This window comes from Dendronephthya gigantea, unplaced genomic scaffold (genome assembly GCF_004324835.1).
Source record: "Dendronephthya gigantea isolate DGI-Jeju-01 unplaced genomic scaffold, DenGig_1.0 000076F, whole genome shotgun sequence".
Classification (NCBI taxonomy): Eukaryota; Metazoa; Cnidaria; class Anthozoa; order Malacalcyonacea; family Nephtheidae; genus Dendronephthya; species Dendronephthya gigantea.
The window spans coordinates 93892-113812 of NW_021163086.1; the positions used below are offsets into that span (position 1 = coordinate 93892).

Sequence of the window (19921 nt, forward strand, 5' to 3'; positions counted from 1 at the left end):
GAACTGCTACAAAATATCATTTGTGTCGAGCACAGATAAAGAATATAGGAATCGTTTGGCTGTGTTTAAAGCGAAAGCCAGTGCAGCATTGAGATTTCAAAACAGTCTTGAACACCGTTTAAAGCAAACCGATGCCGGATCTTTATACTTTTACAATATGAAAGATAAGGTGTGTGCCCAGCCATCCTCCCTGTCATTTTATGTAGAAAGAAAAACGTATTGTGATACCCCAGAACAAAAGTTTACTTTTGGTAAGTACAATGAAACTGGCCAGAGAATTTAGCTATATATTATATTATATATAGTATATAAAATTCAGCAGATTTTTTATAGTTTGAGTGATTGATATAGATTCAACAAAGATTATATTAACTGCTAATTTATAAATTATCTTCCTATATTTTAAGCAGTGCCAATTTGAAATCTGCTCAATTTCGACTGCTCGTGACGAGCTCGTACCATATGCATGCAGAGCCTCTCAAAAATGAAGAGCCCGCCTTTATAGAGCAGAGGTTACTCAATTCAATTTTACCCGGAAACTACCCAAACATCTTTCTTCCACATGAGAGCCAAACATCGTATACTATATTCAAGGGTCTGTAACACCATACAACAGTAAGATGAAAGATGTCTATTGTTCTCCGAAACAACGTATGGTCATCAAGAAAGCTGTTTATGGGAATTTTGATAAGAATGGCGTGTTTGATGGCAGTGCCAACATTGACCGAAAATGCAGCATGCTAACGAATTGTAAGGTGAAGTCTCTGTGTGGTGGCAACAGATCTTGTGAATTAACTGTTGATGGCAGTTTGTTTCCGTCAGAGTATTGTCCTGATACTTCTAAAGAAATTTACATTAAGTTTCTTTGTCAAGATACCTACAAAGGATTAAAGGGTGCGTATTCTTGAGTTATCAAAAGTATGATCCATGCGTACAGAAATTTTCTCATACATAAATCTGGCAAGCATGTGACGTCGTAATCATTATCAATATATGATTATTTTTTAAACTTATTATAATCATTATAATAAATCGTGGTTCTGACGATACATCAGATCAAATTCTGCAATTAATTGAGTTTTACAGTTTTAACTATACAATTAATTCTTTATACCAAAAAGTGACTATAAATCTGTGGTAAGTAAGCATCTTGACTATAACTCTGTGGTGAATATTGGCTATAAATCTGTGGTAAATAAATTAGCACCGTATTTATTTGCCTCCTTATAGCTAACGCTATATATGGTGATCGATTTATGACCACGCTTATTGAATTGATGGTTTAAACTGAAACTGTTTTTTACCAAAATGAATTCATCTATAATTTAACCATGTTTAGGGCCTAATATCAGATTATCAGAAAAACCCTTCAAGGGATTCATCGAAATAAAGGATGGTTCAAGTTGGAGGAAAGTTGATCATGAAAACTGGGATGCACACAGTCAGGAGGCGTTTTGTCAGTACTTGGGATTTAAAGGTAGTAACAACAGTGCAAACGACACCAGAAATGTTGGGGTTGGAGAAAATATTGCAACTGGAGACTTCTTATGTCATGGCCAAAAGCCAAATGAGATAACCTGTTGTATTCATCTGGAACCTGCTACAACAACTGCGAATGTTGCCTTGCCATACGCATCATGTAAGTATACACTATACAGGAAAGCGCCCGTGCTCACACCATTAGAAAGTGATTGATGTCTTGGTCATGTCCAATGAAAAAATACAACAAAAAGGGGCTCCGTTGAGGCCACGACCTGGAGCATTTTTTAGAAAGGGATGTGTTGCACCTTTGCACATAGCTCGTGAGAGTAAATTTGAAATTCAATTTATTCAAGGTAGTTCTAGGTTGGCAAAATGAAGTCGAAAATTCTGACGTAATAATCGTAAAGGTCTGCAGTATTATATCTTAATTCAAATATGGAATGAAAGACAACTAAATTTTCAAAAAATTCTAAATAAATTATTATGAAAACTGAAATATATCGTTTATGAATCTATGCATGAGCCCTTAAATTGATGCATTTTCTCGGCTTTTACAAAGTATCTTTTAAAACTATTTGTAATACCCGTGCTTTAACATAGTACATAGACCACGAAGATTAATCCATATATGACTTGGTGAAATATTATTAAATTGATTTTTCAATGTTGAAATGGAGTAATTAATCCTATATTCAAGATGGACGATAATGTGTTGCTTGTTAGCTTTTATCAGCTTTTTGTTTTTCTCCAGGTAAAATGTGCCAAAACTCGTTGGTAGAAAATATTACTAGCTATGTTAATGGCATTGGTTCCGATAATTACAGTGAAATAAGATTTGCCGGAGATGGCTGGTGTCCTAGGGGATCTGGGGAAAAGTATATTCTTCTTGATCTTCAGAAAGATTATCATATAACACGGGTGGTAGTTATGGGTAACAAGGATCAAACCAAGTGGGGTCGTTCATATACATTAAAATACAGTCATAATAAAACTTTGATCGATGCTAGTCATGGAATCAAGGTACGAGTACTTCCAACGGCATGAAGCTTGCTTAATACACACATTTCTGAAAAAATTGCTGATACACACCTCACATTTCTAAAAAAATTACATCTTGTTGATAACAAAATTTCTACTATGGTTAGAATAGCAAAAAGAGGTTCCAAATTTTCTATATATATAGTAGAGAGCCAACCAGATTACACATAGCTCATATCAGCGCTAGTGTGTATAATAAATTTATGTTCTGTATGCATGGTAACTGGATCGTAAAAACAAATGAAATGAATTATGTAAATCATTAAAGTTTAGATATCTCCCCAACTAAAATAATCAAACTGGCTCCACTTGTGATATCGAAAATGGCACATGGCATCTGAATTTGGAGGCGTACCCGTTTTCTAAATGATAAAATTTTTTATCAGCTTCTATGTATAGCCTATCTATATAAATGTTTTATATCTATTGTCAGATAAATGGAAACCAGAATGGCTACCAAGCATCTATTACGAGCATAGATATTTATAATGCGAGATATGTGAGCATCGAACCAATAATCAAGACGACCGCGGATTTTTGCCTCAGAGTGGAATTATGTGGAGATGGTAACGGGGCTTTTCGTTGACACTGATATAATTATTATATTGTAACGCGTAAAACAACAAATTTTCATGAACATAACCTAATATGCGGAAATTAAATAAAACAATTATGAATTTGTGTTACAGTTCAGTCACCAGCTTCTGTGGAGAAGATTGTCGTGAAAACATCTACACTCTCTGTTGAACTTTCATGGAAAGTGACAAGACCTAGAATCTCCAGTTATCTGACACACTTTATCATTTACCTTAACGGCACACGAATGCAAAGAATCTCTCGTGAGCAGTATGGAACTCGTTACATTGTACGAGGACTGAGGCCGTTCACTGATTACATTGTTGGAATACAGGCGCAAGACAGTTCCTTCCAGACAAGTGGAATTGCTTTCGAAAGATTTAAAACAAAGCAAGCCGGTAAGTAGATAGAAGCTCCATCTGGTAGGAGAATGTAGACATGAAAATATTTTTACATCGCCAAAAATGTTTCCGTCGATGTACAAATGTATTTGATAATCTTTTAAATAAAAATACGAAACTTATTCGTTTACGAAATGTAGTACAATTTTCAATATGCAATTTTCTTTTCAGTGCCCGATGGTCCTCCATTGAAAGTTGCTTTCACCTCCCGAGGCAAAGACTTCCTTAACGTATCCTGGAAACCTCCTGAAAAAAGTTTTCGCAATGGTGAACTCACAGGTTATCAAATTTGCTATTCTACAATGGAAAACGATAAAAATCCGGAATGCTCATTGACTACAGCATTTTCATATACTATCACTACTCTTGAATCATTCACAAAGTACTATGTGACTGTCTCTGCCGGCACGAAAGTCGGTTATGGAAAAAAAAGTGTGGAAATCAGTGAAATTACAGATGGAGGTAAACGAATTTGATACCTGTTATCCAGTAAAAATGTAAAAATATTGATAAAATCTGTAAATTTCGATTCCTTGGTTCATTGATCTGGCATGCAAACTAGTTTTCCTTTTTCAAAGAACATAGGCGAAAGTGAAAATGGGTCGTAGGTCGTAGTGGATGTTGAAAAGAATAGCAAATATATAAGCAATTAACATCTGAAATATTGTGATCTGCTCTGCAGATCTCTGCATGAAACCTTCTCTTCCCGTTATTTCATTAACAGGACCTCCATTGGATGTTGTTGTAAAATCCCGTGGTAAAACGTCATTGGAAGTATCTTGGAAAGCCCCAAATGGACCGAATAATGAGTTGATAGGATATCAAATATGTTTTCGTACAAAAGAAACGTCTCCAGAATGTTCAGAGCTTAAAAGTACGAAGGTATTGTCGATAACAATCATTGACCTTCAGCCTGCTGCAATGTATTTCGTGACGGTGTCAGCTGGCACAGAAACTGGTTATGGAGAAAAGAGTTTGGAAGTCAGCAAAATAACAAATGGAGGTATTTTAAAAATATACCATATATATTTAATATTAATTAAATATACTCAGCAGAGGAAAGAATCTGGCGCATATCTCGCAAACATTGCGGAATAGAAAGATACGTAATCCAATTTCGTTGTATTTAGAAGCGGTGAATCCACTGACGGCATCCTATTACAGTCTGAGCATAAATATACCTGAACCAGCAGATTATATTAAGTAAGTCACTTCATTAATTAATGGCTAAAAAATTCACTTCAATTCGATTCCATTCAATTCAATGATGACATACTTTGATAGATAAAATAATCCCATGTGAATTATTTTCGACCACAATGGTGGGTCCGGTATACATGCGTTTTGCATGTGTTGAATGGATATTAATGACATTATTGCTGAGTAGGGAGAATTACTAGCATAATTCCCACAACTACAGGAATGTGGAAGGCAGAAAATAAGCAATTTATTCAAAATGATTTCACCAAAATTCGCTAAAAAAATTCCTCCGTTTGCGGGACATTTGATCACTAATATCCCGGCCTCAAAGTAGCTACGTGTACTTATAATGTACAGTTAAAGATTTTAGCCGATTATCGATTCGTCCATTAGCAAGATGAACGATTTAAATGGACTGTACTAAAATAGCACGTGATCTCTACACCGCACCGGATACTAAATTATCCCAATTCTAATTTAGGGAAGTGATCGTCATCATTCAGAGAGCAGCAAGCAGTGTAATTTCAAGCGAGTCTATAAAAACGAATGATCTAAAATCTTACCAGAGAGACACGAAGGATCCTTATGTCACTGCCTATTTGAAGCGTGATGTCCTGCCTTTGTCATTCCTCATTGGTGATGGCAAGGAGCATAATTCTGAAACAGAAAAATACTTCAACAATCCACTAAATCCCGATTCAAATTATATCGTATTCTTGCGATTCTTCGAAAGCAAGGTAAGTTGTTGTGGTAAATTATGCAAAATTCCACCAAAGAATAACAAGGAATAATTTCGCTTTCAACTAGTCGGAAAATTTGTTTACCATAGTGCCACACCGCCTGTATTCTCACTTATATCTTTTATCGACAGGGGTATTTTACTGGGAACTAAGACACTCGTAGAACCCATGCGCTACTACGTCCGGGACCTGGTGCCATGGTGCGCGTATTTCCCATATGTCACGCTTAGGAATGATATAACGAAATTCAAAAATTTCCCACCATTTTCATTGCTGTACAAAACAATGTGAATGCCTCTATGAATGTACGAAACAGATAGATACAAATGCCTGTATTCTAAAAGCTCACTCACACTCAAACTCATTGAGTGGGAGATCTTAATCTTCTCATAATGTTTCAATGGCAGTATTTCAAGCCGAATAGGAGCTTGATTTTCAGTGATTTACCTTATATCTTTCCATCTATTCAGAGAAAACTTTCTCATTGACCAGCATTAACAAAATTTATATGTCACACTCAATGAGTGTGAGTGTGCGTGAGCTTTTTGAATACAGGCGAAAGACCCTATCACTTATTGCATAAAGATGATATTGTAACTTTTTTCGTTTTATCTAGAAGTCATACTACTCAACAGAATGGAGTTACGCTGTTAAAACTATGGAAAAACCTACAGGTATTCACTACCATACAAGCTTTCGCTTCAGCTGAATATCGCACAGTACCTTTCAAAACTATATAACTAATTAAAAGTTTTCAACTTAGCAGTAACGAAAGCATGTAATTCCCAGTTGTGATGATTTGTATACATTTTAAAATAAACAACATTCCTATTCCTAAAGGACAAAGATCGTTATGAAAACAGTAAAATTAAGAAACATGCTGTATTTGAAGCATAATCACATTCATTGCCTTTAGCAGTTGCAATGCGAACGGTTGTTTCTATAGGTTTATTATGCATACAAGTGAAATTGCGGATTAATACTACGAGTGATGCTTTGACTATGAATGAAGCGCTTCGTCGAGATCTTTTATTTTTTCAAATTGCTTCTTGCAAACATACAGTTCTGCCACACTTTATTTTTTACTTTTGGCAGTATTTTCGTTTTACTTTCTGGCTATTTTTAGTTCTTCCAGAGCTGTTTAGTGTTATTTTGGCAACATTATTGTAGTGCAGTACAATAAAAGAAATATAACTTCACTTCTCTCGACCAATCAGCATCCAGTAAATTTATTATACTAATAATAGATAATTATTCATTCAAATTTGTCACAACTGGATTAATGAGCTTTGACTCACTTAAAATTTAGATTTGAAAAGTTTAAACGCTTAAATCCCAAGCTTTAAACGTTCACTTACACATTGCACCATTCTGTCTTATATTCTACATTTTAGGCCGACTAAGTCAAACTGCATTCCCATTCACCTATTTCTTTGCGCTAACTGTTTTTTTATTTTAGCTCTAAAACTACCTACACAATTACTCAAAAGATTTCATTATCGATGCGCGCCCTAAAATGTGTAACTTGGTACACTCTATTACTAAGCTTACGAATTGCTTTAAAAACTGAGTCCAGGATATGAGTTGGGTTTAGGTAGAAACGGAGAATACAATTAGTTATATTTTTTCGGAAATGCACGCTCAACCTACCATATTTCTCAAATTTCTGTCGCATTCAATGTGTAAACCTGCGCTGTAGCTAAACTGAATTGTCTGAATTGACCATTAATTGTTATATTCTTTATTTTATTCTAGAGGAATGTACGAAGTCAAAACTACGAAGTCAAAACTCAAAACAAACGACGGAGGAAAATACTCGTATTGATCTTTTAGTACCTCTAGTGATTTTCGTGTGTCTATTTCTTCTTCTTTCACTTGGTGTACTCGTGTACAGACATCGACAAATTCAGAAGAACAAGAATAACAACAACAAAAACAACAAAAACAACAACAATACACGAATGTGCTTCAGACTCCAGCCATCGACTCCATCAAGTGGGATAGAGGATTTGCCCGGTAAGTCTATAGAGAAATTGAATATTTTGTATATCCAAAAGAAAAACAGTGACGATTACAATCTTATGGGCAACATCAACTTCATTAGCTATTGACCTATTATTATATCAACCTTATTGAATAAAAAATCTACCGATGTGATGGCAAATTAGTGTGGTAGTATTTTTTCTGCCTTACCATGGATCGGCACTGAAAAAAAAACATGGTGATATAAAAGAAATTGATAAAGGGATATTTTGCATTTCTAGACCGAAAATTTTACAATCAGATCATCCGTCCCTGCGTTGTGTGTGGATAAATATAAATACCCTATAAGGTCCCTATGTAGCTTTTCCATGCACATGGTGTAACAGTGATTTGAACGGCAAATTTTAATTTTGCCACTAATTTTATTTTTCAGATTAAAATCAGTAATATCTATTGCGAAGAAGCTGAATTGTTCTTGCCCGTTAATTGTTTTTGCCTGCCATATAAACCTTTAGTCTTTACCGCTCCCTTAACAAATATTTTTGGAAAGGCAAGGAAACATTTAAACACTGCAATGGGTCTTTTTCATTATAAATCATCTAATCGACACTAATCATCCCACACAAGACAACGAATTTGACCTTAAAAATGAAGAAATGTTAAATGCGTCATGCGCTCTTTTAGAAAGTTTTACGACTGCATGCTGACAATTTCTTAACAATTTCTCCCCTATAGCTTCTAAAGTTGCATCGAAAGATTGTTACGACGCTGTATATGAAAGACCCGATGAAGTTTTAGAATTGATTAATTCGAGTGGTAGCGAATTCCATCCAGCCGAGATTCCTGTTGAGCAGACTCCTCAAATCTGCGTACTGCCTGACTCAGAATCTCCGAGTACATTTTATGAATCGCTAAAACTTCCTAGCACAAGTGGTTATTCACCTTTGGAAAGTGATTCGGGAAATAACATGAAGTAATACCGGATTTTTCGCATAGCGACACTTTTCTAGTCCAAATTGATTTAATATATACCTTTATCACAGAATACCTATCAGAAGAATAACTCTATACTATTTTTTCGTAAGTGTGATTCGTCATGATTCGTCACTTAGCAAGTGCGTTTTTTTGAGGTAATCACCCCCCTGCCAATGTCTAAAATCATGCCATTTTTAGCATTGGCATGGGGGTGACTACCTCAAAAAAATGCACTTGCTAAGTGACGAATCGTGACAAATCACACTTACGAAAAAAGTACAGGAGTTCTACTTTTGATAGGTATTCTGTGCCTTTATGTTCAGAAATTAGTCGAGGCAAAGTTCCTTGTGTGGTATATAATATAACAACAAGATTCTAAATTATTTCATTACTTTAGCTTGTCCGTGTTTTTAATGTATCGTTTGCACTAGCTTTACCCATGGAAACAGCTAGTATACGCAAAGACGACAAATATATAGTTATGCATATAAATAATGATAAATAATGAATAAGAAAAAAAATTGCGAAACAAAAATGTTTGAAAAAAAAACTAGAAATGCTGTATTTTTTTCTAATATCCATGCGGTATATAATATTCTTGTAATTGCGACATCAAGTAAGTAAATTAGCTTGGTGTACCTACAAGCTAATTTACACATTTATATGTACATAAAATGGCGGCATAAAAAATTGCCTCATTCTGATCTTTTTTTTCAAATGTTTCATCGATTTGATTACATAAAACATCAAATTGTTATTTTTACGTTCAAATTACATGATTTATAAATATGTGACTGTGTATGGGCGCGTTGACACGTCGCAGTTTGCACACGATTGCAAGAGGTAGCCATTGCAAAGGAAGTGGCGTTTAACACAATAATTTTATGATTGTATATTATCCCGTATAGATAAGAAAAAGTATTCGAAAAAGCCACTCAAAATTTCAAACTCGAAATCTAACTCGAAATTTAACTCGAACTCGAGTCCAAACCTATTTCTCGCCAACACCCAACAGGAAGTTGCAAACATTTCAGTCAAAGAACGAAAGAGCGAAAAAGAACCTTTCTCTACACAGGAACTAGAAAGGCTATACGCATTTCACGTGCATTGAGCATGTTTCACGTGCACAGCAGGCGTAGCTATATAAAGCCTAAAGTTGTTTTTTTAAATGAAATTGTTGCGCAACATGTATGTTTTGTTCCTATACAGGGTGAGTAAAAAAAAACTGACACCTTTGAAATTCAAATAAGCCGCGCACTTATGGCTGGAATTTGATGATTCCCATTGTGTACAATCAACAAGACGTGGTTAATTAATGCGAAAGTGTTTAAACCAATTGAAGTAATTCAACGTTCTTTTTTATTACAGAGCTTAGAATGCATTTTAACTCCCAAAGGGAACAAACTTTACGTTCTACTTAATAATAGTTCACTTATTTGATATGCTTCGTATACCCATAAGATATTTTAGGCAACTTCCGTCTCATTACAGCCGATTACAGACACATTGCAGCTAATTTGAATTTCAAAGGTGTCAGGTTTTTTTGACTCACCCTGTATAACAAAGCACTTAATGTACACTCCCTGGGGAAATAGTGAGTTTTGTTCTCCCTCGAGTCTCAATGTTTCCCTCGACCATTCAGACTCTTGTGAAAACAAAACTCACTATTTCCCTCGGAGAATAGTGTTATTGTTTTCGCGTGAAAGACCACATTTTGCGGGCTCATGTTACATATTTCGAGAACAACAATGGAGACACTTCTCAGCAAAAAGCGACGCACGCAGTTATTTGGTGATTTGAAGCTACAACAACGCAAAGAATATGTTGGTAAATTAGCAATAAGTTAACAGTTTATGGTTTTTTGTTTAAACTGTCTTCAAATGGGGCTCTAAAACCTGCCTAAAGTAAATTTGATAGGCACATATTTCGAGAACAGCAATGGCGACACTCGGTTTAGCAAAAAATACAACGCACGCAGTTTTTTATCATAATTTAAAGGACGATGTTGGAAAATTCGAAAAAGTGCAAAATTAGTTGACTCACTGTATCAAATATATGAAAATGACCCTCGAATTTATAGGGTCCTAACTCGATACATATTCTACGAGAACAAAAATAGTAAAATTTTAACATGAAAACAACAATGCATGAAGTTATTGGCGATTCTTAGCTTTACAAGCAAAAAAGAGGATGAAAAAGGTAATGCATGTTTACCCTGTATTATTTTGTTTACAATATGTAAGAAAACTTTTCTCAATTTATTAAAATTGTAGTTACAGAGTAGAAATAAATGGTGCATACATGGCAATTCTTTCCTGAAAAAGGTTCTTACTGTTGCTGTTGGGCTCGCACTAGTCTGCATGTATAGTTACAATTTGCAGTTACTGTCCTAATGCATTCTTTTGTATAATATGATGCTATTTGTATGTGGTCAAATAAGCCGGATTTATAGATTTGATTTCAAGTTACAGGCTCCTAAAATACTACGTAATTTTTACGAGATAGTCTAATTGTGTTTTTTTGTTCTTCTCTATGGCGCAAAATTTTGTAACAATAAGGTAAAGTTGCATTATAACTATTCGTAAAAATTATGCGTCATTATAATTATTCGTGTATTTGTGTTTTGTTTACGTTTTCGTCTGGAGTCGGCTCGTTTTTTGGTCGAGTCGCACCTATTTTGTCGCTACTCGCGCATGCTTTGTCGCGACTCGCACCTTTTTTTTCGCGACTCGCGCCTATTTGTCGCGACTCGCGAGGCGCGCCAATTAGACTATCTCAATTTTTATGTGCGTATATTCTTTATGCAAACACTTCCAAAACTGGAATTATGAGCACTGTTAACTGTCAAGCGATATTTCCATTTACAAAATCTTACGCAAACCATACTCTTGCTAATAGAGGAATCAGGTATAGAAGTTTGGAATTATCTCACTGACCAATGTAAAAAACCAAGGTCTTATGACAAGTATGACTCCACATGTGGAGAGCAACGGAGCTAGGCCCTGGGGACGAGGATGATAAATTATCAAAAACCACTTCTCACACTTAGGGCTGCTTTCCACTTACACGTCTTTTATACGCACGGAAAATTTGAAATGCTTCTAAATTTTTATTATTTAACATCCAGGTCTACAAGTGCATACTAAAATATGCGGAAAACTAAGTTCCTTTGATTTATTCACTTCGTTTTTTCAAAGGTAACATGTATAAGGATTTAGACTTTTACGTGCGTGTACGTGCGTATGAAAAACGCGTAACTGGAAAGCAGCCTTTAGTCTTTGTCTATATCATCATACTCCTTTAAAAAGATTAGTTCACTATATGACTATACTCAGAAAAAGCTCTAAAACTGATGTACATCCTTACTATTTTATGTACATGTATGTGGTTTCTGGTAGGCTCCTAGCCCACATTTGTAAATAACAAAATTTTTATATTATTTTATTTATGTAATTATTATATGGCACGCGGTCTCTTGACTAAAACGGCGTGCGCTGATTGGTTCTTTGCCGGTCTGGAATCCCCCAGTATTAGACCGTTGCCGTAGTAACGGTCCAACTCTTATATTTTTGAACAAAAACAAGCTTGCACTTTTATTTTTGACACGAAAAATATCGACGGAGAATGGACGAAGAAGAGCATTATTTGGTACATGTGAATATTATATTTATTCATCTTTGATTTTTGTTTATATCACTGTATCATTCCTATTTAACGAGTAAAAAACAAAGTTTTGGAAGCCACTTCAATGCTTGCTTGGCGACTGGCTGGCGAAAGAGCCAGCAAGAATGCTGCAGCGCATTGTATAAATAAATAAACTAAATACTGTATGCCATATAATAAATCCCTTATAACCGAATATGTTCGGTCCGTACTGGAAAAATATCAGACCTCGGTCTTTTATGTACGGACCTCGCTATCGCTCGGTCCGTACTGTCAAGACCTCGGTCTGATATTTTTCTAGTACGGACCTCAAATTCGGTTAATAAGTGGTATACATTACGCGCACTTATTGAAAAAAAAATTAAAAAAATAGCTTTCCTGCCTTATCCTGCCACGGATCCACGGATCAGATGGGAAATTACCCACCCAGGAAGTTATTTCCCCATCGGAATTTTCCCAGCATTCACCCCCGCTGCATTTCAGCCGAGATCGGGTTCCGCCGGATGAATAAAGTCCAACTACTGTCGTACGTATACCTCAGAGTTCAGATTGATTTGGGGAGAAACGCGAGTGTTTCAATTAATTGGCCTCTTCAGCTTTAAAGAGATAAAGCGATTGTAGCTAACTTTTAAGGTATGACGAGTAACTCAGCATGCATGCAAAATACGAATATTTGTTGATTTGTTTCGAAATATATAAAATTTGATTATTGCACAATAACAGCATGGCAATGTGAATGTACCAAAACTAATTCTAGTTTTGACTGTTTTGTCTTTTTTGACAATTATTTCGTTAAACGTTGGTCTTCTTGTCTCAAAAACGTACGTAAAAGATTTTTATGTATCGCTAGCATCATTCATTGACTCATTGACATTGTGCAGTTCTACTAAACACAAAATGACTGCCCGGGGCTGCCAGTTTATATAAAAAAGCTATAACAGAGCAACTATAACAGAGCAATTATTCCATAGCCTAAACTGTGACTACCAGAGCCGGCAGACCCTTCATTGCTGGTTAAGAATAAGCAAGCAGTTATTGTTAAGGTCAGCAGTCGTTATTTTCCTTTTAGACGGGATTCTACTTTTCAGGATATGAGAACTGAATCAGTTTTTACTCGAATTATAATCATACTATATATTGGCATTATTGCGTTATATAGATTTCTTAATGGTATATTTTATTTATCTACTCAAAAAATATTTATAAAATGAAATTTTGTATAAAATAGCTACCATGTTGGTATTGGCATCATTAAGCTATTTATCCAAACACAGTGGCGTAGCCAGCCTGATGATTTTGTCCCGCTATGTAAATTTCATGTTTCATAATTTTTCATGTCTTTAGAAATTTATTGTTTTCACAGTCAATGAACACCAAAATATTAGCATAGTGGGACAAATTCTCAGGCTGCCCAAACACCCGGGTCCCGGGGCTCTGGACCATCAGGTGACAATGATGAATAATAAAGTTCAATTGCACATTAATTAAAAGGGACCATGCTATTCTATGTTATGCTTGTTAATTGTCTGGCTAATTTCTTTTGAAAACAATTTCACTTTCAATTATCTGTTACATTTCTGATATGCCAGCCTGGCATAACAGAATATATGAATATGGTCCCCATGCATATTGTATTCTTGGCCTCTAATTACTGAAAAATCAGATACAGTCTAAAAACTTTGTCAAGTTAGGCACACTACCTGCAAACCAATTCATGTCAAATTTAATTTTTGAATTCTTATTTTCATAGCCTAATATTTGCAAGAATAATGCCTGTGAAAAAAAGAGTGTGTATTATTGGTGCTGGCCCTAGTGGCATGTCAGCAATGTATCATTTTGATAAGTTAAAAAAACAAGGAACAGAAATCCCAGAGGTGGTTTGTTATGAGAAGCAATCTAACATTGGTGGTTTGTGGAACTATACTTGGAGGACAGGTATGCAAAGTTCTAAAAAAGAAGCGCTCAGTGTAATTTTACACTGATAAAGATGTTCATGTCAAACTAGGAGTGACCTTTGATAAAAAGTGATCAATGCAATGATTTGAGTTCAATATATATGCAGTCGTTAACATTAAGGTTGTCCATGTCAATCTATTTACAAATATATAAATATCAATCACATGACCATTAAACATGGGTTATTTTGTCCACTTTTCTCTGAAACAGACTGCAGTAGATGATTTTTAGTAAGCAATACTTCTGTATCTGCTTTATCTATATGGTATTGAACACTCTCAGAAAATAGATTACAATCTTAAAATTTGATTTTGCTACACTGTGTTTCATGTGCTGCTACCGTGTACAATCTTCACTCATCAGGCAGACATAGAATATGTATATGTATGTATGTATATATTTATGTGATTATCATATATTGCATTCTGCATGTACATGCCTATATGGTTACATAGACTCAACAGGGCTATGTAAGTATATAAGGTAAACCTACTATTAGGCAGGATGAATTGGTTTCAAAATTTTCAAATTGAAAGCAATATCAGCCATCTTACAGTACTTAATTTTTGCATTTAAAAGTGCAAAAAGCCATCTTGAAAACACATAGGGCCTATCCCAAACAGCAGAATTTTAAGGAATAAACTATTTTAGGAATAAACGATTTTCGCACTTAAAACCCTGCTGAATTGCTTCTACACAACTTGAAATATATAGTACTATTTTAATAAAACTCTCATTAATTAGGGCTAATTGTTAGTAGAAGCATTTAATGGAATTGAATTTATAAAATTTATTCACATTGCTATAAACTTTAAGAAAATTTGTTTCCAATCTGATCAGCAACTCCAGTCGTGTAATTCGTAAAATAGTTCACCTTGCTGAATTTAAGATTAATGCCATTATAATGCCATAAATAAAACATTTAAAACTATGAAACAAACAAAACCCAAATTTCTTTCAAATTCGCTCTGCATCTGCAATGATCTCGCGAGTCACCCGCGAATGAAGCCAAAAATTTGCGGGACGTATAGCGTCTCTGAGGTAGAGTCCCGCATATTTTGGCTTCACGAAAACATTCATAAGGTAGCGTTCCAGTTATTTATTACAGTTCACTGATTTGCATTCATTGAATTAAGGTGGTCACCTATGTTTCTTAAAAGCCTGATTTTTACAGAGGCGAAATTTTTCAGCTAAATGCGAAATATTTCGCCCGCGTCTTTTGAGTTGTGTAGTAGAAGTAAGGTATTTGAGCGGTCACAGTTTCATCTCGCCGAAAAAACAGCGCCCTTGGAATCAGGCCTTATGCACTCGCGCTTCCAGTGTCGTCTTATATAGAGAAAATAGAGAAAAAGCGCACTGAATACAGCTTGCATATCACGTAGATCATGTTCAAATGTAAAATAAAATAGGGTAGGTTAAATTCAATTTTCCTAATATCCTTGTTTTTGAGAGAAAAATAAACTACCAGTCATGAGATTATGGTTAGCCATGGCCATGAGGCCATCTAGACATCGTTAATTGGCGCCAACTGCGAAATTTTTGAAAAACTATTATCCTCGACACGAAGATGAAGGGACGCGAATTCCTCCCATGTGTTTTTCTCTATATTTTATTCAGGAACTGATGAATTCGGCGAAGTCGTTCACAACAGCATGTATCGAAACTTATGGTCTAACGGTCCGAAAGAAGCTTTGGAGTTTCCTGACTACACATTTGATGAACATTTTGGTAAACCAATTGCCTCCTTTCCACCTAGGGAAGTACTTTATGACTACCTTAAAGGTAAAAATTTACACCTGTCAAGTTGTTAATTTTATTCAAGGGGGGGTTACAACGTCTAAACGATAAGATGTTGAAAGACGATACATTTGTGTAGCGAACTACAGAAGTTCTTGCTAGCAGTATAAACGTTTGCTTCGATGCGTATAAAATAGTCAAATTTAATATAACCAAAGTACTGCATTGCCTATATGATCCTGTGATGTGACGGCAGCACACTATGGCGCTGTTTACACTACACGCACATTTTTGACTCGGCACGGCTAAATTGGCTACACGCGCCAGTTTCATGAGTGCCGCCCCAGTCTAGTTCATAGATTTAATTTTTGTTTACGCAGGTCGTTGGTCGAAAGCTGATGTTCGTTCATGGATCAACGTAAATCACAAAGTACACGACGTCCAATACAGTGCTTCGGCCGATAATTTTATCGTGCAGGTTAAAGACCTGGCAAACGATCGTTTTCTTCCCGCTGAAACCTTCGATTACGTCATAATTTCTACTGGGCACTACTCCGTGCCACACCTACCTGATTTCCCCGGGCTAAACAAGTTCCCCGGACGAGTTATGCACGCTCATAATTTCCGTGATGCTAGAGAATTCCAAGGCCAGCGTTTGCTACTGATTGGCGCAAGCTACTCCGCGGAAGATATCGCCCTGCAACTGGCAAAGTACGGGGCTGGTAATATCATTTGCACGTACCGTACTCGGCCTATGGGCTTCAAGTGGCCAGCTAACATCTCTGAGCGTCCCCTATTGCTCAAAGTAGATGGGAAAACGGTTCACTTTAAAGATGGAAGCACTGCCGAAGTGGATGCGATTATCTTGTGCACCGGTTACCTTTATTCTTACCCGTTTCTCAAGGACGACAGTCTACGGCTCAAAACTAGTAATATTTTGTACCCCGATGGTCTGTATAAAAATACGCTGTGGATTAAAGGAGGTAACAAGAAACTTATGTATATCGCAGCGCAAGATCAGTACTATACTTACACGTTGTTTGATGTCCAAGCAAAATGGTGTGTTAAGTACATCATGGGTGAAATTTCACTTCCAAGTCAAGCTTCCATGGAGGAGGATGTTAAGAAATGGATGAGCAGGTTTGTATTGATATATAGAATTGTCTAATGACTAGGTTGTATTTACACAGAAAGATTATACGGCTTTAACAGTTCTTTCCTCCTACATGCATACATGTAATCGTTAATTCAAATTTTTGACCGTTTTCGTGTATAATAATATCGGGTGTCCTAAAAAAAGTACTCCGGTTTGATTGATAATAACGTTTTACCAGTGATTCAGTGAAGCCATAACACGGAAATAAATTTCATTAGATATAGAGAGAAGGTTATTGGTACCTTACAATTGGAAGATTTTGGTACCCTACAAAATATTTTACCTAAAAAACACGGAGATGTTAGTTTTTAAGTGTAATAGTCTCTTTATAGATGCGTCTAAATAATGAGAGAAGCATTGCTTGTATTTAAAGTGCTACTGCAACGAAATTTTCGACCCTTTTTTTATTGGCTCAATTTAAAGTGCTCACTTTCCTGATTTCATTTCTGAAAACAGAATCAAAATTGGCTTTCTCAAAAGATTTTTATAGCTCTCCAAAGTCGCGATTTTTGCCACTTCCTTTGCGAACTTTTGCTCCGCCATATTGTGGTTTGTGACGTAGAAAAGAGTACCGATTCTTAGCATGGCGTAAAAATACTAGTGTTAAGTAGCTTCGTCGACGAAGAAACTGCGTTTCTTACAGTCCCTACTAAGCCAGTATTCATCAAAATTATTAAATATCTATACATATGTTCCTAACGAAAAGATGGATCGCCAAAGTCGAAGAAAATATTGAATTTTGTTCCGACTTTCTGTTTCATGGTGCGGTTCTTTGCGCGGCTATAAAGTCGATTTCAAAGATTCGTATATGACTCTTGTTTAGCAAGATCCCTTAAATAAAAGAGTATTGAAAGAAGATTCAGTGCATACATTTGATGTCTGAACTGATCGTAGCACAAGTTGAAAGTTAACAGATATATAGGCAAAGGCTGATTTTATCATCAATGCGGAGATACTTTGCGCGCACATGCATTCATGATGAATTATAGTGATGTTGGCCTTGGTGTCTTAATGTGCACGGCGAGTGTCGTTTCTTAAGACATTGAAGTTCAATTTAAATCAGCAAGGATGGTGTTTCTTGAGTATTTATGTAGATAAACGGACCTGTGTTAGTGTGTGTTTCAGTTTGATATATTTCGATACGCGCTATTGCAAAACAGTGGCAATGTGGCATTTACAATAGTGCAGTATCATATTACTGTTTATGATTTGCGCGAATATATCGCATAGCATACACCAATATTATCAGTAACAAGGACATCATATCATTGCATTCGTCTTCTTTTACTGAAAGGCTAAGCAGTTTTTCGTAGGACTTTGTGGCATAAAAGACTATGCGGCACAACATATACATGCTTATATATCGCATATATTACTACATTATATCCCTGTCAGACGGGCTAAGACTAATTTGAATTTTCTAACAAATCGGCGTATATTTTTAGACCCTTTATCACGCATTCCTTGAATATATGTTAGTTAACAGAATTAATTTCCATTTCAAAATAAAATGATTTGGTTCTCCGCGTCAAGCTCGAAAATTCGAAGCGGACAACACACAAGCTATATATATTACCATAAGCTTCGAAACATCGGTACTCGTTATGACGTCACATCAGCAAACATGGCGGCTATAAAAGTTCGCATTTGATACCGAGGTTTGAGGGCAAAATTAGTCAACTTCTACTTAACACACAAAAGTCATATATACATCAAATTGTTTCTAAAAGACTGAATATTTGTTTAGGCTAATAAAAATGGGGTCGAAAATTTCGTTGCAGTAGCACTTTAAGAAACATTTGGACAATATCCTAACTTATATTTCAATAAATTATCGTAAGAATTTGTAGCGGTATACAGTAGCATCATGCAACAGTTTGTTAAATGTCTAGTCAGTGTTTTAATATAGTGCGTGCTTCAGTTTAGAAAAGCTTGATTATTAGTTAAGTAACATTTTTATACAGCGTATATTTGCAAGATAAAGCACGAAATATTGTGCCGATTTTGAAGTAATATTTTCTTCAAAAATATAACTAAATATAACATATCAAAATCTAAGTTAGACAATGTGCACACGCGGTAACGTTTTCGAGCATTTTTATTTTCGTTTTCATGCCGAGACAGTTCCAAATATCGTCAATTTACAAAAGAAGTTGAAGCTAATATAAAGCGTCAATACGATAAACTAGATACAAACGATTCTGAAAACGCTCGCTGATGTGCACATGCACATAGCCTTAGCCTTTCCTCTATCTAATGGAAGTGGCTTTATTGCGATACCTTTTCTCGCGATAAGAAGATATTTTGAATCATTTTTGGGACACCCAGTGGGGCATATGCCTATATACCTATAGAATTCTATCCACGTGAGAGATAAGTGGTCGTCGTAAGATTTATGTAAACTTGAAAACCATTCAGAAACTGATTACCATGCATGAATAGATTAATAACGCTGAATGTAATATTTTTATTAGATATCAAATCGAGTATAATTATTTTTATTAGAGAATCGAGTATACTCCCAATTTTACTCCCAATCGACATGTTTTTACTTCCTCGTTTCAGAAATGAATCCTTGAAAGATTGTCACGATGAAATAGATTTTCAAGCTGACGTTATTGCCGATATTGGCAAAGATGCCGACTACGGTTATGATCTAAACGTTAGTTATATGTTCCACGTTTGGGAAGATCATAAGCACGAGGATATCCTGACTTACCGTGATCATTCTTTTACGAGCAAGTATACTGGCACGACGGCACCAGTTCATCACACACCATTCATGAAAGCGATGGATGATTCAATGGAGTGCTTTCTGCATGGAGGGGGCATGCAAAAATAGTTAAGAAAAAGGCCGAACTTTAGGATTCAATCATATACAGTATAGTCTATAGAACGATTAATAATTTAAAATTTATTTACATAGCGAAATTTAATTGAACTTTAAGGTTTTCACTCACTCGCAAAAAAAATCTCGCAAGCTCGCTGCGAGTAATTTTGTTCAATTACAATAC

At 35.7% G+C, this 19921-nt stretch overlaps 2 protein-coding genes across 3 annotated transcripts; both read left to right on the top strand.

Moving 5' to 3' along the window:
• Positions 1-24: 24 nt before the first annotated feature.
• LOC114531972 (receptor-type tyrosine-protein phosphatase F-like) lies at positions 25-8512 on the top strand. Of its 2 annotated transcripts, none has more exons than XM_028553565.1 (13): positions 25-251; positions 595-894; positions 1340-1639; positions 2234-2502; positions 2954-3086; positions 3210-3494; positions 3669-3959; positions 4222-4500; positions 4628-4700; positions 5179-5434; positions 6054-6111; positions 7193-7453; positions 8156-8512. In XM_028553565.1, exons 1-13 carry the CDS (start codon positions 158-160, stop codon positions 8395-8397), a joined length of 2841 nt encoding a protein of 946 aa, XP_028409366.1. In that variant the 5' UTR covers positions 25-157; the 3' UTR covers positions 8398-8512. The 2 variants fall into 2 exon arrangements, with proteins under 2 accessions (XP_028409366.1, XP_028409367.1); XM_028553566.1 differs by having other exon boundaries at positions 25-169.
• A 4035-nt stretch (positions 8513-12547) lies between these two features.
• LOC114531958 (dimethylaniline monooxygenase [N-oxide-forming] 3-like) lies at positions 12548-19899 on the top strand. The gene is made up of 5 exons (XM_028553554.1): positions 12548-12691; positions 13809-13993; positions 15632-15796; positions 16132-16891; positions 19473-19899. Exons 2-5 carry the CDS (start codon positions 13828-13830, stop codon positions 19747-19749), a joined length of 1368 nt encoding a protein of 455 aa, XP_028409355.1. The 5' UTR covers positions 12548-12691; positions 13809-13827; the 3' UTR covers positions 19750-19899.
• The last annotated feature ends 22 nt before the right edge of the window (positions 19900-19921 follow it).